This window comes from Callospermophilus lateralis, chromosome 3 (genome assembly GCF_048772815.1).
Source record: "Callospermophilus lateralis isolate mCalLat2 chromosome 3, mCalLat2.hap1, whole genome shotgun sequence".
NCBI classification, from domain to species: domain Eukaryota; kingdom Metazoa; phylum Chordata; class Mammalia; order Rodentia; family Sciuridae; genus Callospermophilus; species Callospermophilus lateralis.
The window spans coordinates 96,188,915-96,210,264 of NC_135307.1; the positions used below are offsets into that span (position 1 = coordinate 96,188,915).

The 21,350-nt window shown below is 32.9% G+C and overlaps 1 protein-coding gene across 3 annotated transcripts in view; it reads right to left on the bottom strand.

Moving 5' to 3' along the window:
• Sppl2a (signal peptide peptidase like 2A) overlaps nucleotides 1–21,350 on the bottom strand; it is a 43,802-nt gene that overhangs the window by 11,131 nt on the left and 11,321 nt on the right. For 2 of the 3 annotated variants that reach the window (XM_076850778.2, XM_076850779.2), the window contains exons 2-13: nucleotides 17,905–18,024; nucleotides 17,300–17,482; nucleotides 16,739–16,828; nucleotides 16,152–16,285; nucleotides 12,058–12,209; nucleotides 8,874–8,970; nucleotides 8,321–8,422; nucleotides 7,093–7,174; nucleotides 6,478–6,552; nucleotides 2,881–2,937; nucleotides 2,635–2,688; nucleotides 1,935–2,037 (exon numbers count right to left, since the gene is read on the bottom strand). In XM_076850778.2, the coding sequence (XP_076706893.1) occupies nucleotides 1,935–2,037; nucleotides 2,635–2,688; nucleotides 2,881–2,937; nucleotides 6,478–6,552; nucleotides 7,093–7,174; nucleotides 8,321–8,422; nucleotides 8,874–8,970; nucleotides 12,058–12,209; nucleotides 16,152–16,285; nucleotides 16,739–16,828; nucleotides 17,300–17,482; nucleotides 17,905–18,024 (1,249 nt within the window). The remainder of the gene's footprint in view (nucleotides 1–1,934; nucleotides 2,038–2,634; nucleotides 2,689–2,880; nucleotides 2,938–6,477; nucleotides 6,553–7,092; nucleotides 7,175–8,320; nucleotides 8,423–8,873; nucleotides 8,971–12,057; nucleotides 12,210–16,151; nucleotides 16,286–16,738; nucleotides 16,829–17,299; nucleotides 17,483–17,904; nucleotides 18,025–21,350) is intronic. The other variant, XM_076850780.2, reaches the window with a different exon arrangement.

Sequence of the window (21,350 nt, forward strand, 5' to 3'; positions counted from 1 at the left end):
CGCCTGGCATGCGTGCGACCCGGGTTCGATTCTCAGCACCACATACAAACAAAGATGTTGTGTCCACCGAAAACTAAAAATAAATATAAAAATAAATAAATAAATAAATAAATAAAAATAAAAAAGTCTCCTTCCTGGTACCATAAAATGATTTGGAGTTTTAATATGAAAAATTCAACAGTGAAATACAAGCTTTCATTTGTAAACATGAAAATATGCAGACATGATTTATTCCGAACCCATTTCTTATAAGAAATTTATTGAACTTCTCCAAAGAAGAAATCTCATACTGTATTCATTAAGTAAATACTTTATAAAACAACAGAATGACATTCAACCACTTAAAAATCACAGACTAACTGGACTATCTTTACTGGTTGCTTGAATTAATTAGCTTTAGTCTGTCACATAACTAATAAAACAAGTTCTCTGTTATTTTTTACTACATTTGCTGTTTACACATCTCTATGTGTTAAAAAAAAAATCGCAACCCTCCTCCTATATTAGAATTCAGCTCTTAAGATTGAATCACTGTCAATAACTGCTCTTGGGGACATATTTCTGTTTGAGATTTACTGAAAGAATGTGATATTTATATACTATTTTTACCAATTCTATGCCAAAATTTATACATAAAATCTTATAGCACTTAGTATGACACTAAGTCAAAATGATATATTTAAATATCAAGTTTAAAGATATTCAAGAAACTATAAGGTTACTCAATAGAATGCATTCCCTTCCTTATGGATAATATGAAGGAAAACTCACTGAACTAAGTTGCTATACTGGACTTTGTCATGGCAACTCATAAGGTATTATTGCTAGCTTTTCTCTCCTGTCTGTACCCACAACCCATATATACACATATGCATAGTTTTAGTAGGTAAACAGAAGGGTTTCTGCAAAAGAAAGCCAGTATTTTTCACTCATTCACAGATAGTTAGTGCATAAGAAGATTGGAAGAATAGTAAAAAAGGATGAACTTCCAACTGATAGATAAATACTATTAATTACTTCTAAACTATATTATTTTTATGAATATAATCTCAAGATTTTATTCATAATAAACAAGAGCTGAATCTTAGACCTGGATCACTGGCCCTTTCCCAGTTCACAATCTCTTAATAGCCAGCATTCTCTTAGACCCACAGATGAGCTCAACACACTCATGCCTCATCACAATCTTGGTAGTTTTAGCCTTCAGAAAATTGGCCACTCTGCTTCCAGTCCTAATACTGCTGTACCTTGGCAGAGAATTTTTGCCTTTTTTGTACTGTATTACTTAGTGGGACTGTTGCTTGTCATAGTTCTTATATAAGTCCAGCAAGTTTTTGGGACATTCACCATATTTGCAAGAGCAGCTATTGGCGCAGAAAGCTAAACTGTATCATAACTTGTCTGGGATTAAGTTAATTCAATAAGTAATCCAATAAGGACAATAAGGCACATTTCCAATATCTGTAAGGATAAGGTGAGTGAGTTCCCTAAAAACTTTCTTTTTATGTTAGAAAGCCATAAAAAATGGTGTTCTACTGTTTCTCCTCTCGAACATGACTTTATGTAGTATAATTAAACTATTTCCCAAAACATAACTATTATTAAAAACTAAAAGTAATAGAAAGTGAATGTTTGGCACTGTTATATCCAACTCCTAAAAAGGGTCACAAAATATACTTTATTGGGGAAGGTTAAACTAATCCTAGATGCTTGCTTTAAGATACTTTTGAGCCATGGAAGATCTTACTTGATTTTTACTATTTGGGCTTTATCTTATATCCCTCAAAATGTTTTTTTCCTACCTTGTTATTGAGTGTAGCTACAGTAACAGCCAAAAATACTTAATATGGAATAGGTAACTTTTAACCGATATTGTACATGTGATGATTTTTTAACCATCAGTATTTTTTACTAAAATTGTTATAATCACTTACCTGGTACAATAATGTCTCCAAAACCCAATAATGAAACAGGCAGGAGGCACACATGAATTATTGAGAAATAAATCAGCTTTGGTATCTTGATGACTACTGGTAACTGTTGAAAAAAAAAAAAAAAGAAAGAAGGAAGGAAGGGAAGAAAAGAGGGAAGGGAGGGAGAAAGGGAAAACAAGAAGGAAGAAAGACAGGAAGGAAAACCACCAATAAACCTCTTCCCAATCTTTCTTTCAGAAAGGAAAGACATTAGAATGAAGAACATTTTCAAACTGACATTGAAAAAAAAATGAAATCAGAGGACATAAACCAAGCACATATATGTGTATGTGTATATATATATATGTGTGTGTGTTTATATATATATATAAAATATGCATGAGTAGATATATGCATATATGCATATATATGTATGTGTGTATGCATACATATATGTGTAACAAACTCTACATGTAAAGAAAAATTGAAAAATATAAACTTATAGTTTTGGGAAAATGAAATCCAATACTTGTAGGATTAAGCATATTAGTCCACTATACCCACATCTAACTTTTTTTTTGTTTTTACCAAGAACAGGACTCAGAATTTGAAATAATTTTTTTTTTTTGGGCAAATCTGGATTTTTTTCCCCCAAAGAAGAGTCTTGTCTCAGAGGGTACGATTTAAAGTCCAATGAACATATCTGAAATACAGTCCTTACTTTCTCATGGGGAGCTGAGGGTTGAGCAGTGGCTTCCTCAAAGTTTCCAACATTCTAGGATGAAACCCAAGTCAATAGGTATTTAATAATCTAGAATAACTAAGAAAAGGGCTACATTTTGTGAGAAATAAGTTTATAATACCTTAACATGCACTACATGACCAATGAATTACACAGGAAGGCAAAAGTTAACTGAATACACATACATTCACTGGACAGGAATTTCTATTTAGTTGCCATTTCTACCTTTTCAGTATTTCCAAAAGGTCCAGCTGCAAGTTCAACCATGATACTCTCACCATTCTAAAGAGAAGGAAGATTAAATAAGTTTAAAAAGAACAATTTGTCACTATTTACGAATGACTTACACATTATGGTATATGGCTTAAAGTAAAGTAATTGAAAATGGGCTATAGACTGTTTTTTTCAAAACAGTCTCTGTGTGCAAACAGCAAAAACTGAACTAATCACAAACAAAAATCACACTATTACACTTTATTAAACTCAACAATTACCAGAAACTGGAGAAACAAAAACAACAAAAAAGGCAGGCACAGATTATTCAAAACTACCATGAGCTCTGGATTGCACTGACATATTAATATCTAACATTTGTAATGGGTTATAAATTTCAAGTATTTTAATCTTTTATTTTATAAAAGATTAGTATTTATATTATATACTATGTATTTACATTATATACATAGTATTTATATTATATACTATGTTCTTACTCATTTTCAGCAATATCAGTAAAGAGGGCCATACTAAGATCTCTTAATTTTAGCTTTGTAACAAACATAGACCACTTTATTTGAATAAATAGATATTTGACCTTCTGACTATTCACAACAACAAAATAATGAAGCCAAATGTGAAAAGACCCAACCCCACAGAACCTGAGGAGTTTCTCCAGCCTGATGCTGTCCAATTTCAGTGCTGCATGCTATGTTCCAATCAAAACATTTACCTTAGATGAATTTCCCTCCCTCTATCTGGCTAAAGTCTTTTTATGTATTCTCTGTGAGGAGTTCATTTAAAAGTTTTCTTCTGATAGTCAGGTCTATTGTGAAGAGGGGAAACATTTTGTAGTAAATTAGATGTCACTTTCTGTTTCACAGGACGATAAATATATCAGCTAAACTGGTAGATGGAAGATAAATGTTGAATTTTAGGAAAATGTGATTGATTAACTAAAATATTTTCCATGTGGGTGGGGTGCAAATGAGAAATCACTGGAGTGTTTTCAAAGACCTCACTAATAACCTGAACCAAGCAGAAAGATAAAATCCCTAGATAGGTTTACTTTGGTTCATTATTTAGTTGCTATTTAAGACATTTAGTTGAAGATCATCATGGACATCCTCCATACATTCAAAGATATGAGGAAATACTATATGAGAGATACTATAGGGTATATGCTGGTGGATGAAGAAACAATAAGTAAGACAGGATCTTGGGGAGAAAGGGGAGGGAAGGAGGCATGGGGACAGGAGAGGTAGTGGAATACATGTATGACTGATACATGTATGACTGCACACATGGTGTGATGCTACATCATGTACAACCAGAGAAATAAAAAGTTGTGTTGCAAATGTGTACAATGAATCAAAATGCATTCTGCTATCATATATACCTAATTAAAATAAATTAATTAATTTTACAAAAAGACAGGCTCTTATGACTATAAACCTACAGCCAGCTGTCCTGCCAACTCACTAGAAAGTCTAGTAATACATGGGTCAAGAACATGTTTAGAATACTGAATATTTAATCCTTCAAATTTACAGTGAATACTACAAAAATAAGCAAATAATTATCTGATTTTCATTTTGAACTACCTGTCTATAGCCTTAATAAAAAAAAAATCAGACTGAGAAGAGTTAATGTAAATCTACAATAGTGAATTCCAAAGATCACTTCAGCTTTTTTTTTCCACTGTATCAAATTGCTAGAAATCACATTCCTAGTCAGTAGGAACTGAGATGAAAAAAGAACATGAAAATTTTCTTAAGCACATAAGAGAGAAGGCTTAAAGACACCTTTATTATTATACTACACCTTCACATTTCTGAAACCTTGTATACATAGGGAACTGAAATCATTTGCTAGAAGACATGTTTGGCATTCATAAAGCGATATTAAGGTTAAATTGGAAAATTATTTTTAAAAATTTACTTATAGTTTCTAACAATATCCACTGTGTAATATACTGTGGGTCCTATAACTATGGACTATCTGCTGACTTATAGGTTTTGTAGAGAGAATGCTACAATTTCATTATAATATTTCTGATGCAGTATCCCATAAAAACATTTTTTAACCAAATAAATTTACACAAATCAGGACAGCTTTAGAAAGACCTGAAGAAGTGTTTCAATAAATCACCAATTTTACATATCATCCTTAATACCAGTTCTATGTTTTTTTTTTTTTTTTAGATTATTACTGCTCAATGAAGTCAATGAATCAAATGGCTCATCAATAAGGCATGGAAATATGCTAGTAAAACAGTGTGGGAAGTGATAATTTAAGACAGTTAACTATTATTTGTAACCTAGCTGAAGTTTTAGCTTCCCACAGGGCACATATTTGTCCTTATGCCATCAAAGCAAATATTAGAAGTGCAGATTTTTATAGTGATTTCATAGATGGCAGAATATTAAAAAAAATGATTAAGAACCAGTAGGGGCTGGGGAGTGTAGCTCAATGGTAGAGTGCTTGCCTAGTATGTACAACCTGGGCTGCATCCCCCGCATTGCGAATGAGAACAATAATAATAACCAACCACCACCACCTGAGGGGAAGAAAAGAAGTACACATCAAATTCAAAATATGTAAGAATGACAAAGGAGGAAGAGATGATGTAGAAAATAAAATCAGAGAAATTGTAGAAAACTAAATAATAAATAATAACATATTCATGAGACAGGAAAATGGGCTATAGACTGTTTTTTTCAAAAGTAGAAAAACTGGAAAAATAATGGACAACTATATATACCCAATACTTATTTTACTGAGGAGCTAGTTGCAAAGCTAAGAATATATGACCTATGAGCTGCCAGTCATGGCAGCCAGTCTAAGAGAATGGTCAAATGGAAGGAGGCTAAAAGGATGCTTGTGGCAATGGGTCTATTTTCTCCTGGAGTCAACATTATCCTGGCTTCTAAACACACACCTGGAACCTTTTTAAGCTTAGGTTGGGTTATTTCAGTTGCAAACAAAAGATGGTGTGGTGGAAAGCTAGCAAGACTTCCTCACATAACGAAGTAGGAAATGGAGGCAGAAAGGACCAAGTCACTTACCCAGGGTTACAAAGTTACAGAGTTAAACTCTAGGCTTTCAGACTTCCAGTGCACTGCTCTTTCTTAGAGCTAGGACTTGGGAAATTAAACTATCAATGACACATTTCTTTCCATACTTCCCCACTGCCTTCTTCCTTCTCTCCCTTCCTTCCCTCACTCCCTTCCTTCCTTTATCCATTCTCCCCTCCCTCCTTCCCTCTTTCTCTCTCTTCTTCCCTCTCTCCTTATTGACTGTACTCCCTACAGTAGACATTTACTAACTTATGTAAGAAAAATTACTTTCAAAAGAAAGAAAAAATACAAACATTCTCATTATTACATCAGAAGACTTTTTTAAAATCTAACATAAAGAATTAAAGGTTTGAAAATTAATACCCTCTATTAAAATACCCTCTAATAAAAGAGGGTATTTCAGTGACAATTCTCTAAAAAAGAACTGGAACTCAGCGGAAAACATCTGTAAAGTCAAAAATCTATAAGCAGATTTAAGATTCTCATATTTTAACACGCTTCTTCATGGATTAAAAAATGATCATACCTTTGTGATGAATGGTGTTATGAAAACAAAAAATACATCATAGAAGAGGAGAAGGCCTAGAAGTATCACACATGACTGTTGAGGAAAGAAATAAATTTAAAGATCAAATTTCCCATGTCTACATTAAGAGATCAAATTATTTTGCAAATATAAATAAGCACATGAAACAACTCTGAATGCTGTTTTTAAAGGTATATTTTAGTTACTAATATGTGTACTTTTGTTCTACAATCCACATTAGAATCCTTTTCTTCTTTATCCCATTTGTTTAAAAAAAAATCACTGAATCAAAGAAATGTTTCCTGTGGCATTTAGTCTGATAAGGATTTTATGAACTGGGCACATTAGATGCATGAATATTTTAGCTAACAAATCAGTGGTTGCCTTTTCCTGGGGATTAGGATTGATTTCAAAAGGGCATGATAGAGATTTTTGAAGAGAAAAGAGAAATGTTCTATAACTTTAGTGGGATGGTGATTATAAAGTTATACATTTGTAAAATTTCAACAAACAGTATACTAAAGATGGGTGTATTTACTGTTTGAAAATAATATCTTAATAAAGTTGTTTTTTTAAAAGGAAAAATATTTTAACTAGCAAAGTAATACACTTTACCTTGAAGTTGGGTAACTTCAGTGTTTTAATTAAATTCAGACAGAAAGCAATCCCCAAAATATCCTGTAAAATCCAAGCCCACCTAGAATCAAAAGATATTGCCTTATTGTTTTATCTTGCTATGTTTAGATGAAACTTTTCAAAGAAACAGATCACTAAAGTAATATTACTCAATAGCTACGGTTTGACTGCTTGATTATTAAACACCTAGTATGACAGTAACAAAAACCCCGCTTATCCTCTCCATTTAGTAATTCACTGTTCTAGCAGAATAAAGAATACCATTATACTAAGAAAAAGTTGAAAGGCTACTTCAGGGGAATGTATATAAATCTTTGAGCTTATACATACATTTCTTTCTAGAAAGATAGCTGTTTACTAAGGACAATAGTGTTAGTATACATTCAAACAGCTTGAGCATAAAGGAAGTGAGAGCTATGCAACTTTATCAGAAATTGACATACAAAATTATCAATTGGTAATCATACATGAAGCTACCTAAAACTTGTATGAACATTGTTTTCTGAATTTTAAAACATTAAATCTTTTAGATCATCATTACTTTTCTTAGTATGTCATTAAATTAACCTAAGTATATATATATATTTTTCTGAATTTTTTTCCTGCAAAGGACAGATGTCTTCTACACCCTCTTCTTTCTACAAATGGACAGGTATCTTGTACATCCTATTCATTTTATCTAACAACAAAGGTACCAAACCATTCATATTATTTTGTACTTTGCTCTTTTCTCTTAAAAATATATCTTGAAATCACTGTATATCAATTCATAGAGATCTTCATTCTTTAGAATTATATTATACCCCATTGTGTAGCTATATCACAATTAAGTACATATTTGAAGTTGAGGTACTTGATCGTAATTCACATTTCCTTCTCTATATAAACTCAAATCATTAGCATAAGATCTGTTCATTAAAAAGTAGCTTGTTCCCATTGGCTCAGGAGGCTGAGGCAGGAGGATTGCAAGTTCAAAGCTAGCCTCAGTAACTTAGCAAGGCCCCCAAGCAATCAGCGAGACCCTGTCTCTAATAAAATATAAAAAAAAAAAGGCTGGGGATGTGGCTCAATGGTTAAGTGCCCCTAGGTTCACCATGTGAATGTAAACGAAAACAAATTCTATAATAATCATAATGAATAAGTATTATGGCAAGTTACAAAATAATCCATCCTTAAATCTAAAATCAAATACATTGAGTATTCATACCTATCTTCATTTCGAAACACAGCCCAAACAACAGCTACTGCTATGCATAGTACCGAGAGAAAAATAAGTCTCACTTCAATGCTTTTGCCATGACAAGTAATCCTAAAACACAGATTAAAACATTTTAGTTTATGCTACCAATGACGTACAATGTTCACTTGGTATAAAAAGTTACCAAATATTAACCAATCACAAGAAGTGACTGAAATAACAATTCAGAAGCCTTCAAACAAATGAGACATAATAGTCAGTGAAAAAGAACTTTCTGTGGTGATGTGGCTACTGTGGTGGTGATTGTCCACATGTGGCTACTGAATCCTTGAAATGTATGAGACTGGGGAACTAAATCTTGAGTTTTAAAAAATATAACATTAAATATTTAATTAATATAACTTTTTTATTTATAACTTTAATTAATTTAATTTAAACGTAAACAGCATAGATCCAACACATATTGGACTACACAGGTTTTAAAATAACACTCTTACTTTTCTATGTATAATATTAAATTACAAATAATAATATAACAACATTTGGCATGAGAGATACATACGTGCATTGTCCACATGGTATATTATGAATTAATGCAGCAAGACAGTTGTACAGACTCATTGCTGATGCTATGCAGAAAATTGCTATCATAACATAAACTAGAAAAAAACAAGAGAAGGTAATGTGAGAAGAAAATATATAAGCAATATTAATTCTTTTACTTCTTTACTAAATTATGATACTTTCAATCCAGTGAATATATTAGTATCTGAATTAGTTACTAAACTGAATATATTTAGTTCTTGAATTTTAAGAGTGGGTATTTTATGTGTTTTTACATTCCTTTATACATGGATAGGATTGCTTAAGGAGCTGAAGGTGGCCCTGCATTTTTTATCATTTAATAATTAAAGTGACATGTTTGTTAAAGGTTTCTATGAAGTGAGGTATAGATATTTATGAATATTTAATTAAATGTAAGAAATAGAAGAATTAATAAGCCACTAAGAAACATTTTTTTAAATGCAACTTAGAGATGGAAATGAACACTCGCCATAGACACAAACCATGTTATCTACATTTTCCTATGGAAAATTCATCTATAATAACTTGACCTGTGGTAAAACCAAATAGATTTAAACAAAATTCTTTGCTACAATATGATACTCAGGTAGTTAAGATTGATGAGTGTTTTACTATATTATTCATACTTATTTGAGAATTATTTAAAATTAAAGACATTTGCTGGGCATGATGGCACACATCTGTAATCCCAGTGACCTGGGAGGCCAAGGCAGGAGGAGTGAGTTTAAAGCCAGCCTCAGCAACTTAGTGACACCCTGTTTCAGGAATAAAAAGTAAAATGGGGTGGGAATGTGGCTCTCAATCTCTGGTACAAAAAAAAATTATGTATATATATAAAAAAATATGTATATATATAAAACTTTGCTGATCCTCCTCAAAAATCTCATAATACAAACAAAAATTGTACCTGATTTTTTTGAATTCTACTTAATTTCACAAAACTGTAGCTTTATTCTGTAAGAGAAAAAGAGAGACTAGTCTAGACACTGCAATTTAGGAATAGCCACTTTCTGACTGGTGATGCTGGATAAATCACTTTTTTAGTTCCTTGATTCTCATGTCTGAAATGTAAAATATAATAATACCTATTTTGGGATTATTGTGAGTATTAGATAACTAATATATATGAAGTGCTTAGAATATTATCTAGCACATAAATAAATTTTATGTTATTATTTTTATTATTGGTTATGTGTGGTAATGTGAGTAGGAAGATAGACTGCCAAGCTGATTTTGGTAAGCCGTCTATCAAAATTGCCTAATCCCAAATTTTAACACACTGGTGGAAATCATGCTTCTTGATGAATTTGAGTGCTTCATTCAATATTGTACTATATCTTAGAAAATGATTAAGTATGAGGAAGAGTTTGGTTAACATAACTCATCTTTGAGCGCTTTGTTAAAACAATGTTTTTAATATAAAATGGCAAGGGCAGCCTCAGCAATTTAGTACAACTCTGTTAGTTAGTATATTAAGAAATGGCAGCAATTTTGGCCATAGGAACAATTCTGAGAAAACAAAAACTTGCAACATCGTGACACAAGGTATTGCAAGAGTCATAATTAAATCCTGTGTCCTAGAGTAACTATAAAGCTGAATGATCTTCCTATATCAGAAACTACATTTATAAACAGAATCAACTTTTTAAATAGCAGTGAGTTTAAGAAAATTTCTTACCAAAAATTAAAATGTGCTTTAAGATAGTGTAGAGAATATCTTTCCTGTCCAAAAACCACTGATATATCAACTGAGGGTCAGGCAAAGATTAAAAATTGAAGGCCAGGTATAAGATTACTAAACTCAGCTGCTCAATCTCAACATAATATAAAAATAATTTTAGTACTCACTCTCTCAGCAACAGATTGAAATGAGTAATACTCACAATGATTATTTTTTAATCATTGGAATTAATTAATCATGGAATGCTACCAGGCTAGTTTTTTATTGTTGTTTTTAATTGGGAATTAAGCCTATTGAATCACATCCCCAGTCCTTTTTTAAAAAAAAAATTTTTTTAATATTTATTTTTTAGTTTTCGGCGGACACATCTTTGTTTGTATGTGGTGCTGAGGATCGAACCCGGGCCACATGCATGCCAGGCGAGCGCGCTACAGCTTGAGCCACATCCCCAGCCCCGATGGACCTTTATTTAATTTACTTTTATGTGATGCTTAGAATCGAACCCAATACCTTACATTTGTTAGAAAAGTACTCTACCACTGAGCCACAATCCCAGCCCCAGCCCTTTTAATTTTTTTATTTTAGATAGGGTATCGCTAACTTGTTGAGACTGGCCTCAAATTTATGATCCTCCTATCTCAGCCTTTGGAGTCACTGGAATTACAGGTATCCCACCATATCCGTCCTGCCTACTTTTTAAATTGCTGCCACAATTCAGGAGTAACTGAACAATAAACTAAAATCAATAGTAGGGTCTCAGTTTTCTGGTCCAGAAATTTATGTTAATCATCTCCAAATAAGCATTTAGTGGTTTTTACAAGGGTTTTTGCTGGTTTTCATCAGGAACTCTCCCCTTTTTCCTGGTCTTCCTCCTATTTGTACAGCATACTGGCCAGAAATTGCAAATTTTCACCCTGTCAGACCACTAATATGATTTGTCTAGGGAAAGAGCAAGCTATTTCATTCAGTTCTTACACCTGCCTTCTTAAAGGAAAAAGAGTACCAGTTACTTTCTAGACCATGTAGGCAAGTACCTCTGTGTCTTCATATATGGTATGATCCTAACTGCTTGTGTAAGTAAAACAAAATCTAAGCAATACAGCATCTTGATTTGCAAATTGAAAAAAGGATAAACTACACCTTGGGAGTAAGCAGAGGCAACAAATCAGTAATTTTAATAATCTTTTATTCCATGTAGCTAAACACAGCCAACATGAAATCCTTAGTCTGCAACTTAGATAATGGGCTATCATCTCTAATCTGCAGAAAGGGAAATTCAGGAATCAGAGCCATTCTTCAAGTCATCTATGAACAAGTATTCTTATTTCAGAGTAATAGAGATGGAGCACTTTTGGCAAAATATCCAAATTGTTGACTAAAGTTTTTTCAGATAGAATGCTTTAAACAAATAGATAAATCAGGCAAAGTAAATGAAAATAATATATACCAAAAGTAGCAAACATAAAATATAATTTCTTACCCAACCATTTGTAGAAAAAATAAAGCAAGACCATCATAACACAGCAGATGACCACAAATATTACAACTGTAAGAGGATTGATAGTTAAATATTCTTCCCTCTTTTTCCTCATTTCTTTATCTTCAGTGTTTGTCACTGCCTTCAAGTTTTCCCTGCATAAACAAACACAGGAACTCTGGCAAAGTTCTACCAAGCACAGTTATTTAAAACAAAAAATTTTTTTTTAGCTGTAAACACAATACCTTTATTTTATTTATTTATTTTTATGTGGTGCTGAAGATCAAACCTAGTGCCTCGCACATGCCAGGCCAGCGCTCTACTGCTGAGCCCCAGCCCCAGCCCCCCTTCCCCACTGAAGTACAGTTATTTTCAAGATCTAACCCCAATTTAGTTTTGATTCTAACTATAAAAACCCCAACATAATTCTACCCTCCAGAGAGGATCTATTCCTAACCACTAACTTTTGAAAAAGCAGCCCCCTCCCAGGCAAAACTGTTAAATAGATGATAATTTATTAGATAAATATATTAATATTTGGGGATATAGTAGAGGAAGGGAACTGAGATAGAGAAAGGAGGTATATCATTTGCTAAGCAGTTAAGTGTCATTTGTCAAGTATCATTTGTTGAATCAACTTCATTGTCTCTTCTCAGTTACATGGAATTTCCCATATACTTTCCCAGCTCTAGTCCCCTCAATACTGTTCTATTAAACTCTAATTCCCCTTGGATGTGTCCTGGTCCTGCTCTTGTCTGGACTCAATACAAACTTTAGGTTAAAAAAAAAATAAAGTTTATTTTATCAAACTGCACATTTGCAACTATTTATCTACCAGCATACCACTTTCTTATTAGAAAACTATTTACTGGGATGGCCACCCTGTGACTCCAGGGAGGGTACCAGGGAAATGGGCAAAGAGAGAGTTGGTACCAAGACACAACAGTACCTATCTTGGAATTGTAGAATTGAATGACAGGGCATTAACACAAATTTCAATAATGTGGTATGTATTGCTAACCTTTGGTATCTGTCATTGCAAACAAATGTAAAGACATTTTTATCATAGAACACATATATATCATAATAATGATTTATACATTCATATTCAGTGTATTAAAAAGCTTTTCTTGGAGCAAAGCTTATACTAGATTTATATCACATTAAAATATTACAATTCACTTTTAAAAAAACATTGTACTCAATCAGCTTGAGGGCCACATGCAATAATTGAAGATAACCTTTCTTCTGTGTCATACTGAGGTTATAAAACTTGAGTACCACAATCTCATTGTAATAAGATTTTAACTCTTTGCTAAAAGTCTTTCTTTTTCTCTTCTTTCTTTCTTTTTCTTTCTTTTTTTTTTTTTGGTGTGTGTGTGTGTTGGTGTTAGAACCCAAGACTAGGCAAGTGCTCTACCACTGAGCTACACTCCCAGACCCTCCTTTTATTTATAGGGGGAGGGACAGGTTCTAAGTTGCTCTGGTTGGCCTTGAACTTGTGATCCTCCTGCCTCTGACTTCTAAGTAGCTAAGACTACAGATGTGCATCACAGTGCTAGGTTTGTAAAAGTTTTTCTATGGAACTAAGGCATCTTTCCTTTTTGCATAAAGTACACCTTTCATTTGGCAGAGTAATTTGGGGTTATGTGATCCTCTTCTGGTAAATTTTCCCTTCCCTAAGCCTCATTCTCTGTCTTTACTTGATAAATGGTAGTCTGTATGTTTTTTAAAATTCTTGTTATAGAACTTTTTCCTTGATTCAGATTCCCTTATTCCTTATGGCCAGCCCCTTCATACACTTACTTCTTTCTAGCTTTGTTTTGTTCTTAGAATCAGCCCCCTTGATTTTAAAATTCATAATCCTGCAGGTATGGGACATCTCCTCTCCCAAACTGGCTACTCAACGCAACAAGTCCTTTGTTTCTACCTACTGTCATGTTTCATGAATACAGAAGCTGATATATACTCCTCTTCAATCTCCAGTTTTCTTGAGAAGGAGTCTATTCTGACATCTATGTAAGTAAGATTGTTTCTATCTTAAGTACCCCCCAAATGCCATGTATGAGGCCTGGTCACCAGCCTGTGGTGCTTTTGGGAGGTGTAGTTCCTTTAGAAGGTAGGCCTAACGGAAAGAAGTTAGGTCATCGAGAGTGTCCTTGTGGGTAATATTGGGACTGGCCACTTCTTTCTCTTTCTCTCTCTCTGTTTCTGGGCCTCTATACCATGTATGTCCTACCATAAAATTTTGCTTTGCCACAGGCCCAAAGCAATAGTACCAAATAACCATGGACTAAAACCTCTGAAACCATGAGCCAAAAATAAATCTTTCCTCCATTTAAACTGTCTCAGATATTTTGTCATACAGTTGCAAAGCTAACTAACAACTTGCTAACACCAAGATTAACTTAGATTAACTTAGATTTTTGCTTGTCTATGGTCCATAGGCAAGCAAAAATCACTGGAGACTTGTTAAAAATGTAGAATTACAGCCCATCCCAAACATACTACATTGGATTTTAACAAGATATCCAATAGTTAGCATGTATGCTACAGTTTGAGAAATACTACTCTAGAAAAGAAAAAATTTACATAGTAATGGAAGTACTATATAAAATAGTAAAACATGTTTTACTATATAAAATAGTAAAACATGTTTGATCAATCAGTAGCTTTTGGAAAATTATAAAGCTTCATCAAATAATATGGAAGATGATTTTAGAGAGCTTAGAAATATTACATACTGTACTTTATGAAGAAAATTATGAAAAAACCATGCTTATTCACATTAAAAATGTGATATACGTTGAAACAAGCTTTCCAAATATATAAAATCAATCTATACATGTTAAACTCTTAAGATGTCCCTCTAAATATAAGTTAATCAAATTTTAGTATTTAAGAAATTGCAAATAAGCTCAGCTTCATGTAATTACGAATAAGCCCTTTTTAATAAAACCTATATAGACCAATTAAAAAACTAATATATTATCCTTTATACATAAAATAATATGCTCTTAGCATAGGTTTTTCATTCAGAGTTACAAATATGAACTGATTCTTCTATACTGTATTGCCTGTTTTAACCTAGAGCCAAAGGTACAAAAACTGTATGAAGATTGTGTTTAGGTTACTAATAAATAGGAAAATCCAAATTTTATGTACCTTTGGAATTTTTATGTGCCTAATATCCTTAGAATTCCTAAATCATTAAGTACAATGATGAAGCCCCACTGTTGATGACTCAGGCAGAATTAACTGAAAAACTTCCTTTCTTCTCTGCTTATTTTCTTCCAGTGTAAATAAAAAGGCACATTAGGAATATTAAGTATTTTTACCTTTCCTGAGAGAGACAATTAAATATATAAGCTGGGTGTGGTGGTGCATGCCTATAATCCCAGCAGCTCAGGAGGCTGAGGCAGGAGGATTTCAAGTTCAAAGCCAGCTTCAGCAAAAGTGAGGTGCTAAATAAGCAACTCAGAGAGACCCTATCTCTAAATAAAATACAAAATAAGGCTGAGGATGTGGCTTGATGCCCCTAAATACAATCCCTGGTACCCACCCAATACCCCCCAAAACTAAAACCAAAAAACAAATAAGACATGATAGAAGACAAGACCCAAGGTTTTACCAGAATTCAAAACAAATGAATATCCTTTGTGAATGTTGAATTGAGATATTTTGTGCCAAATGAGAGGTAAGTACTTTCCAAAAGGGTTTTAAAAACATTTCTTTTTAGTTGTAGTTGGACACAATACCTTATTTATTTATTTTTATGTTGTGCAGAGGATCGAATCCAGTGCCTCACATGTGCTAGGCGAGCGCAATACCACTGAGCCACAACCCCAGTCCCCAAAAGAGGGTTTTTTATGTGACTTTAATGTTTCCCTTTCAATAGAAGAGTTAGAGGGAACTATGACTCTCTTCTTCTCAGTGAAAACTTTATGACTTAAATAAGGACAAACAAAAATCTGGTTTTATTGTCACTATGTTCTGAAGTCAGGGAAAGATTTTAAATGTCATTATATGGTTAAAATAAAATGATTACAATATTTTAAACCATTTATCACAAAACATAAAAGTTTAATTAAACTTACAATTCAATTAGTCCACTCCAGTATCCTCCTAATGCCACAGTGAACACAGCAATTACAAAAATAACCCCTATAGTATAGTCAAAGTTAGGTGACAATGGAGAGTACATTTTTACTGTAATGTCACTTCCAAAAGTCTGAAAGGCAAAAATGACATTTAAAACACAGAAATTCTATTATGGAATATGGCAGCAATATTCCACATGTCATTTTGGAATGGACACTGTACATCAGTCAAGAAGACTAGACAACATAATATATTTTCTAGCAAAAAATATGAGCATATACTTTGGTTTATAAAATCTCTAAAGTGCAATGTTTCATATAATCATTTTGTTCAGGGATTTAAAATTAAGATACAAAAAAATGACACAAAGAGATTTTAATAGAACTCAAATAAACATTTTTTGTAAAGCCAGCCTTTGAGACAGTTTGTGTCAAAAGAGAGGCAAGTACTTCCCAAATAAAGACTTCATAGGCTTTTAAGCTTCTTGTTAGCAAATGCACCATAGATAATAACCAAAACTAAGTATCAGAGATTAAAGAGTTATACCATATAAATTTCAGCTACTTTATAATTACTAATGTACCTGTTTCATATCTTTAAAGTCTTTTTTACTTATAAAGGCAATCAGTATTTTCACATCATCAAATTCAGACCTGTTCCCTGAGGGAGGAAACTAAAAGAAAAATACATATTATGAAAACTTATTAACTACTAATATATTTACAGAATAAAAGTGATACAAACTATTCTATTAAGAGTAAACATTATATCTTTCTTTAGCTATAAAACAAAGTTTGGGGAATTCTTTCTTAATATTATGAGTTCTCAAAATAGAATGAATCTTTTTAACGTGAACTTAAGCTAATATATACTATATATGATATCTGTGTATGGTCCATATTCAAATACACATGCATATGTGTGTTTGTATATACACATTCCTAACACAGTCTTTTCTATTCTAAGAACAGAAAACTACAAAACTTTTCAAATAAATGCCTATCAGATCCCAAATGTTTACTGACAAAGAATCCTACCATCAGATTATTTATCTCAGTCCCTAAACCACACACAAGAAGAGTTACTTATTTCCTATAAAATTTCATGTCATGAGCTCCAAAGAAGCCACAGTTTTAAAACTTACTAAGACACTGTTATTGGCAACCAACAATGTTTCGGCACCTCCTTTTTGTGCAATTCTGGCTTTTTCAAGTATATCGCAGGTTCCCCATTGTACCACAACTGCTTTGTTCTTTAGGCCACCAGGTGGAATATCAGAAAGGCTACACAGTGGTGTAGTAGTCAGATTCAGCAAACTAATGGAAATCTGAAAATAAGAAATGTCTTTAACATGACAAATATCACATATTACCTACAGGCATTCAGTGATAAACACCAGTATCAATTTAATTCAGTGTTCTTTTAGGCGCTGGGGGTATAGCTTAGTGATGTAGATCATATTCTCAGTATGCATAAGGTCCTAAATTTCATCCTCAGCCCTAAGAACAAAAAAGTGCTCTCTTTAATTAGAAATATTTTATGACAAACAATGAGGTTTGGAGGTATTTTAAAATTACACAACTTACTTCTTTCGTAGAGAGAAAAACACTGAGCAAAGGCAATAAAATAATAATTATTAATAATGACCCTGTATCTAAATTAGTTCACACGCTAAAACGTAATTATCACTCATTTTCACTTTTCAATAGTTTTATTTTTATGAATAAAAAGTAACTCTGATTTACTTACTGCATTTTCTAGGGTACTTGGAAGCACTGTCCAATGAGGGTTATATAGAATGCAGTAGTCCTTAGACGGTAAATGTGTGCCATTTCCAGATGCATGCAGGACTGCTTCCTGGGCAGCTGTCTAAGACACAAATAATAATTTTCACACTGGCAATAATTGGGCTTTTAATAAAGCTGTTTACATACAGGTTTCACCACATTTCCTTAAGAGGCTAAGTCTTCCAATGAATTTATTTCTTCTTGGTTTAGAGAATAAAAAGACAGGTTGGGAATACGGAAACTATCCACATTTGCCAGAACTCATTCTTTGAGGAAGACAGGTTATACCAGTCATATTCCAGGGAGGATTCTTGCTATCAGGTAATAACTTCAATCCTGCCTCACAGCCTGAAAATTTCCTTTCCAATCTCCTATGAGTTATCACTTAATTGTTCATGTTATATAGAAGAAAAAAAAACTTTTTTTAGTTGTAGGTGGACATAATATCTTTATTTTTTATTTATTTGTTTTTATGTGGTGCTGAAGATCGAACCCAGAACCTCATGCATGCAAGGCAAGCGTCCTATCGCTGAGCCACAACCCCAACCCAGAAGAAAAAGTTTTAAATACACTAAAAATCCCTCAACCTATCTTACCTTCTGCATTCTACTACTAACTAGCCTTTAAAAAGTTACATTATTATAAGTACTCTTGAGAAGAGAACCAGCTCAAATTTGATGTAAATTATTTTTATTCAAGTCTTCAAAATTCTGCAGCTCCCTATCCAAAAAGACCAATCCAAAGTTCAAAGTAAGGGAAAGAAAAGGCTAAAAGTGACTGAAAAGAATAACTATAGTATGTAGGGATGAGGGGCGAGAGAGATTATGAAATGAAGAAATACCCTAAAATGTTTAGAATATCAGTCCACATCACCAATTCTTTCAAACTTAGATCAGTACAGGTTCTTCCTCTTTCCTTCTGTGAGTAAATGTTTCTCTAAAACAATAAGGAAGAAAAAAGAGTGCTTGACAAATAAAGATGATATATCAAGCCTCTGCCATTAAAGCACAAATAGGTTGAATCATATGAAATTACTGATGTTTGACCATTTTTGACCATGGGAATTTCAAACAAGTCAAACCATTTCAAACTATTCTTAATGAGTATAGAGATGTTCTAATTTATGCTCTCCTACCTAAAATGCTGCTTCAACATTTTCGATTAGAGGACTTTTTGGCATTTGCTGTTAGTTCTAAGTAAATACAGGGAATTTCTGAGACATATCATCAAACTACACAAGAGTAATAAGATGTTGAAAAGAGAGTTTTTATTAAGCTATATACTTGGTAGCCATGAATGTTATGAGCTGAACCAATGTTATTTTTACTACCTGCTACATTTATCTGATTCAATGCCATTGATTAACAAGTGAGGGTTCTGACACTAAAGAAGATACTAATATAACCTACCTAAGGTCATACAGTAGAATTATCTATGAGTCTATCTATATCTGCAGATATACATGAGAGTTGATTAGATTTAGGTTAAACATTTTGGGGAAGAATATTTTATAAGTGAATTGGGCACTTCTTAACTGGATCCAAAAATAAATGGCACATAACATTAGGATTTCCCACCACTAGTGATACTGAGTTTGATCATCAGGTTCAGGCAGTAACTGCAGAATTTCTAAAATACAAAAGTATTTTTTTCGGGCTGGGGATGTGGCTCAAGCGGTAGCGTGCTCGCCAGGCATGTGTGCGGCCCGGGTTCGATCCTCAGCACCACATACAAAGATGTTGTGTCCGCCGATAACTAATAAAATAAATATTAAAAAAAAATTCTCTCTTTTTTTTTTTTTAAAAAAAAAACAGTATTTTTTTTCCCTTTGTGATTGGTAAGTGACCAATCTGTGCCCCATGTGAAGAGTCTAACATCATTTCTCCAGGGTTTTGGCATTTATGATAGGCTTCACCTGAAAATTTTTATATATTATACTAGGAATGGCAAATGGCAAATGATGTCTTTTTAATATTGTTATTCATGAGCTAGTATTCTTCTTCTGTTTTTCTTTTTCTTTTTTAACAGTGCAGGAGACCAAATCCAGAGCCTCACATATGCTAGGCAATTGCTCTGCTACTGAACTAACACCTCCAGCTCTTTTTTGGAGACAGGGTGTCTCACTAAGTTGCCAAAGTTGGTCTCAAACTTGTAATCCTCCTGCCTCAGCCTCCCAAATAGCTGGGATTACAGACAAGTGACAACCTGCTTAGCCTTAATATTTTTAAAAGGGATTTATTGTTCCCCTCTATCACCTTTGTTCAGTATCACCAGAGTCATTTTTAAAAAACAACTCAATGCAGTATAATTAAAATTATTTGTTTGATGTTCAAATTTCCCCAAATTTAGTGAACTAACTCTTTTAGTTAAGTCTTTATATCCTCTTTAGAAGACCTCATTTGTTTTTCAGGATTTCTTGCTTATTTGGCATAAGATATCCTGGGCTGACTTTGTCCTTTATCTGCTAAAGCCATTCCACAAGTTCCTTTTAGAGAGGAAAGATATTTAGATCAGGATCTGCATTTTAACTGTGCACACTGTTGCTGAAATGGTATATCTTTTTATAATTAGTATTCATTAAAAAATATATAGAATCCTGAGTCATATCCTATAGATAAATAAATGCACAGATTAATGTATAAGGTTATTGACTACAATATTATTCACTTTAGCAAAAAGTAAATCAACAACTTCGACCAGCAAGGGAATGATTACATAACAGTATCTATAGAATGCAGTTATTAAGGGAAACACCTAGATCTATCTCTAGAAACAGATAATGTCCAGTAGTAAGAAAAGCAAGTTCCAGAGAGGCATTTATAGTGCAATCCTATTTTTATGTAAATAATGACTTCTCTAAAAGCCCCTTTATATGTATGTGTGTGTATATATATAAATATAAATATATATGCATATATATATCTGTACATATGAATCTGAGTGGAGGAGACACACACACATCAAAAGAAAAAGTGAGAGGAAAATAAAGGCAAAGGCAAGAGAGAAGGCTGGGGTAGTGAGTACTTGCTTAGCTTATGCAAGGCCCTGGGTTCATCCCCAGCACCACAAAAGAATAAAACAAAACAAAAAACCCTAATGATTAGAAGAAGAGAAATTAATAAAAGGAATAATATTAAGGCAAAACAGTTGGGTACACACAAAGTTTCTTCCTCTCATCCTCACACTCATTCTTAGGGGTTTCTTTTGTATCTTTCCAAAACTATACATAAACATTTAAGATAAATATATACATATATATTTGTTTACAAATTAGGGTCATGCTATACATACTGTTCTGTAACTTTTCTAAAATTTAATGTATTGGGTTTTCCATACTGCTAAATATATACTACCTCTTGTTATACAACTATAATATTTTGTTTTTTTATACATACAAAACTCTAAAAG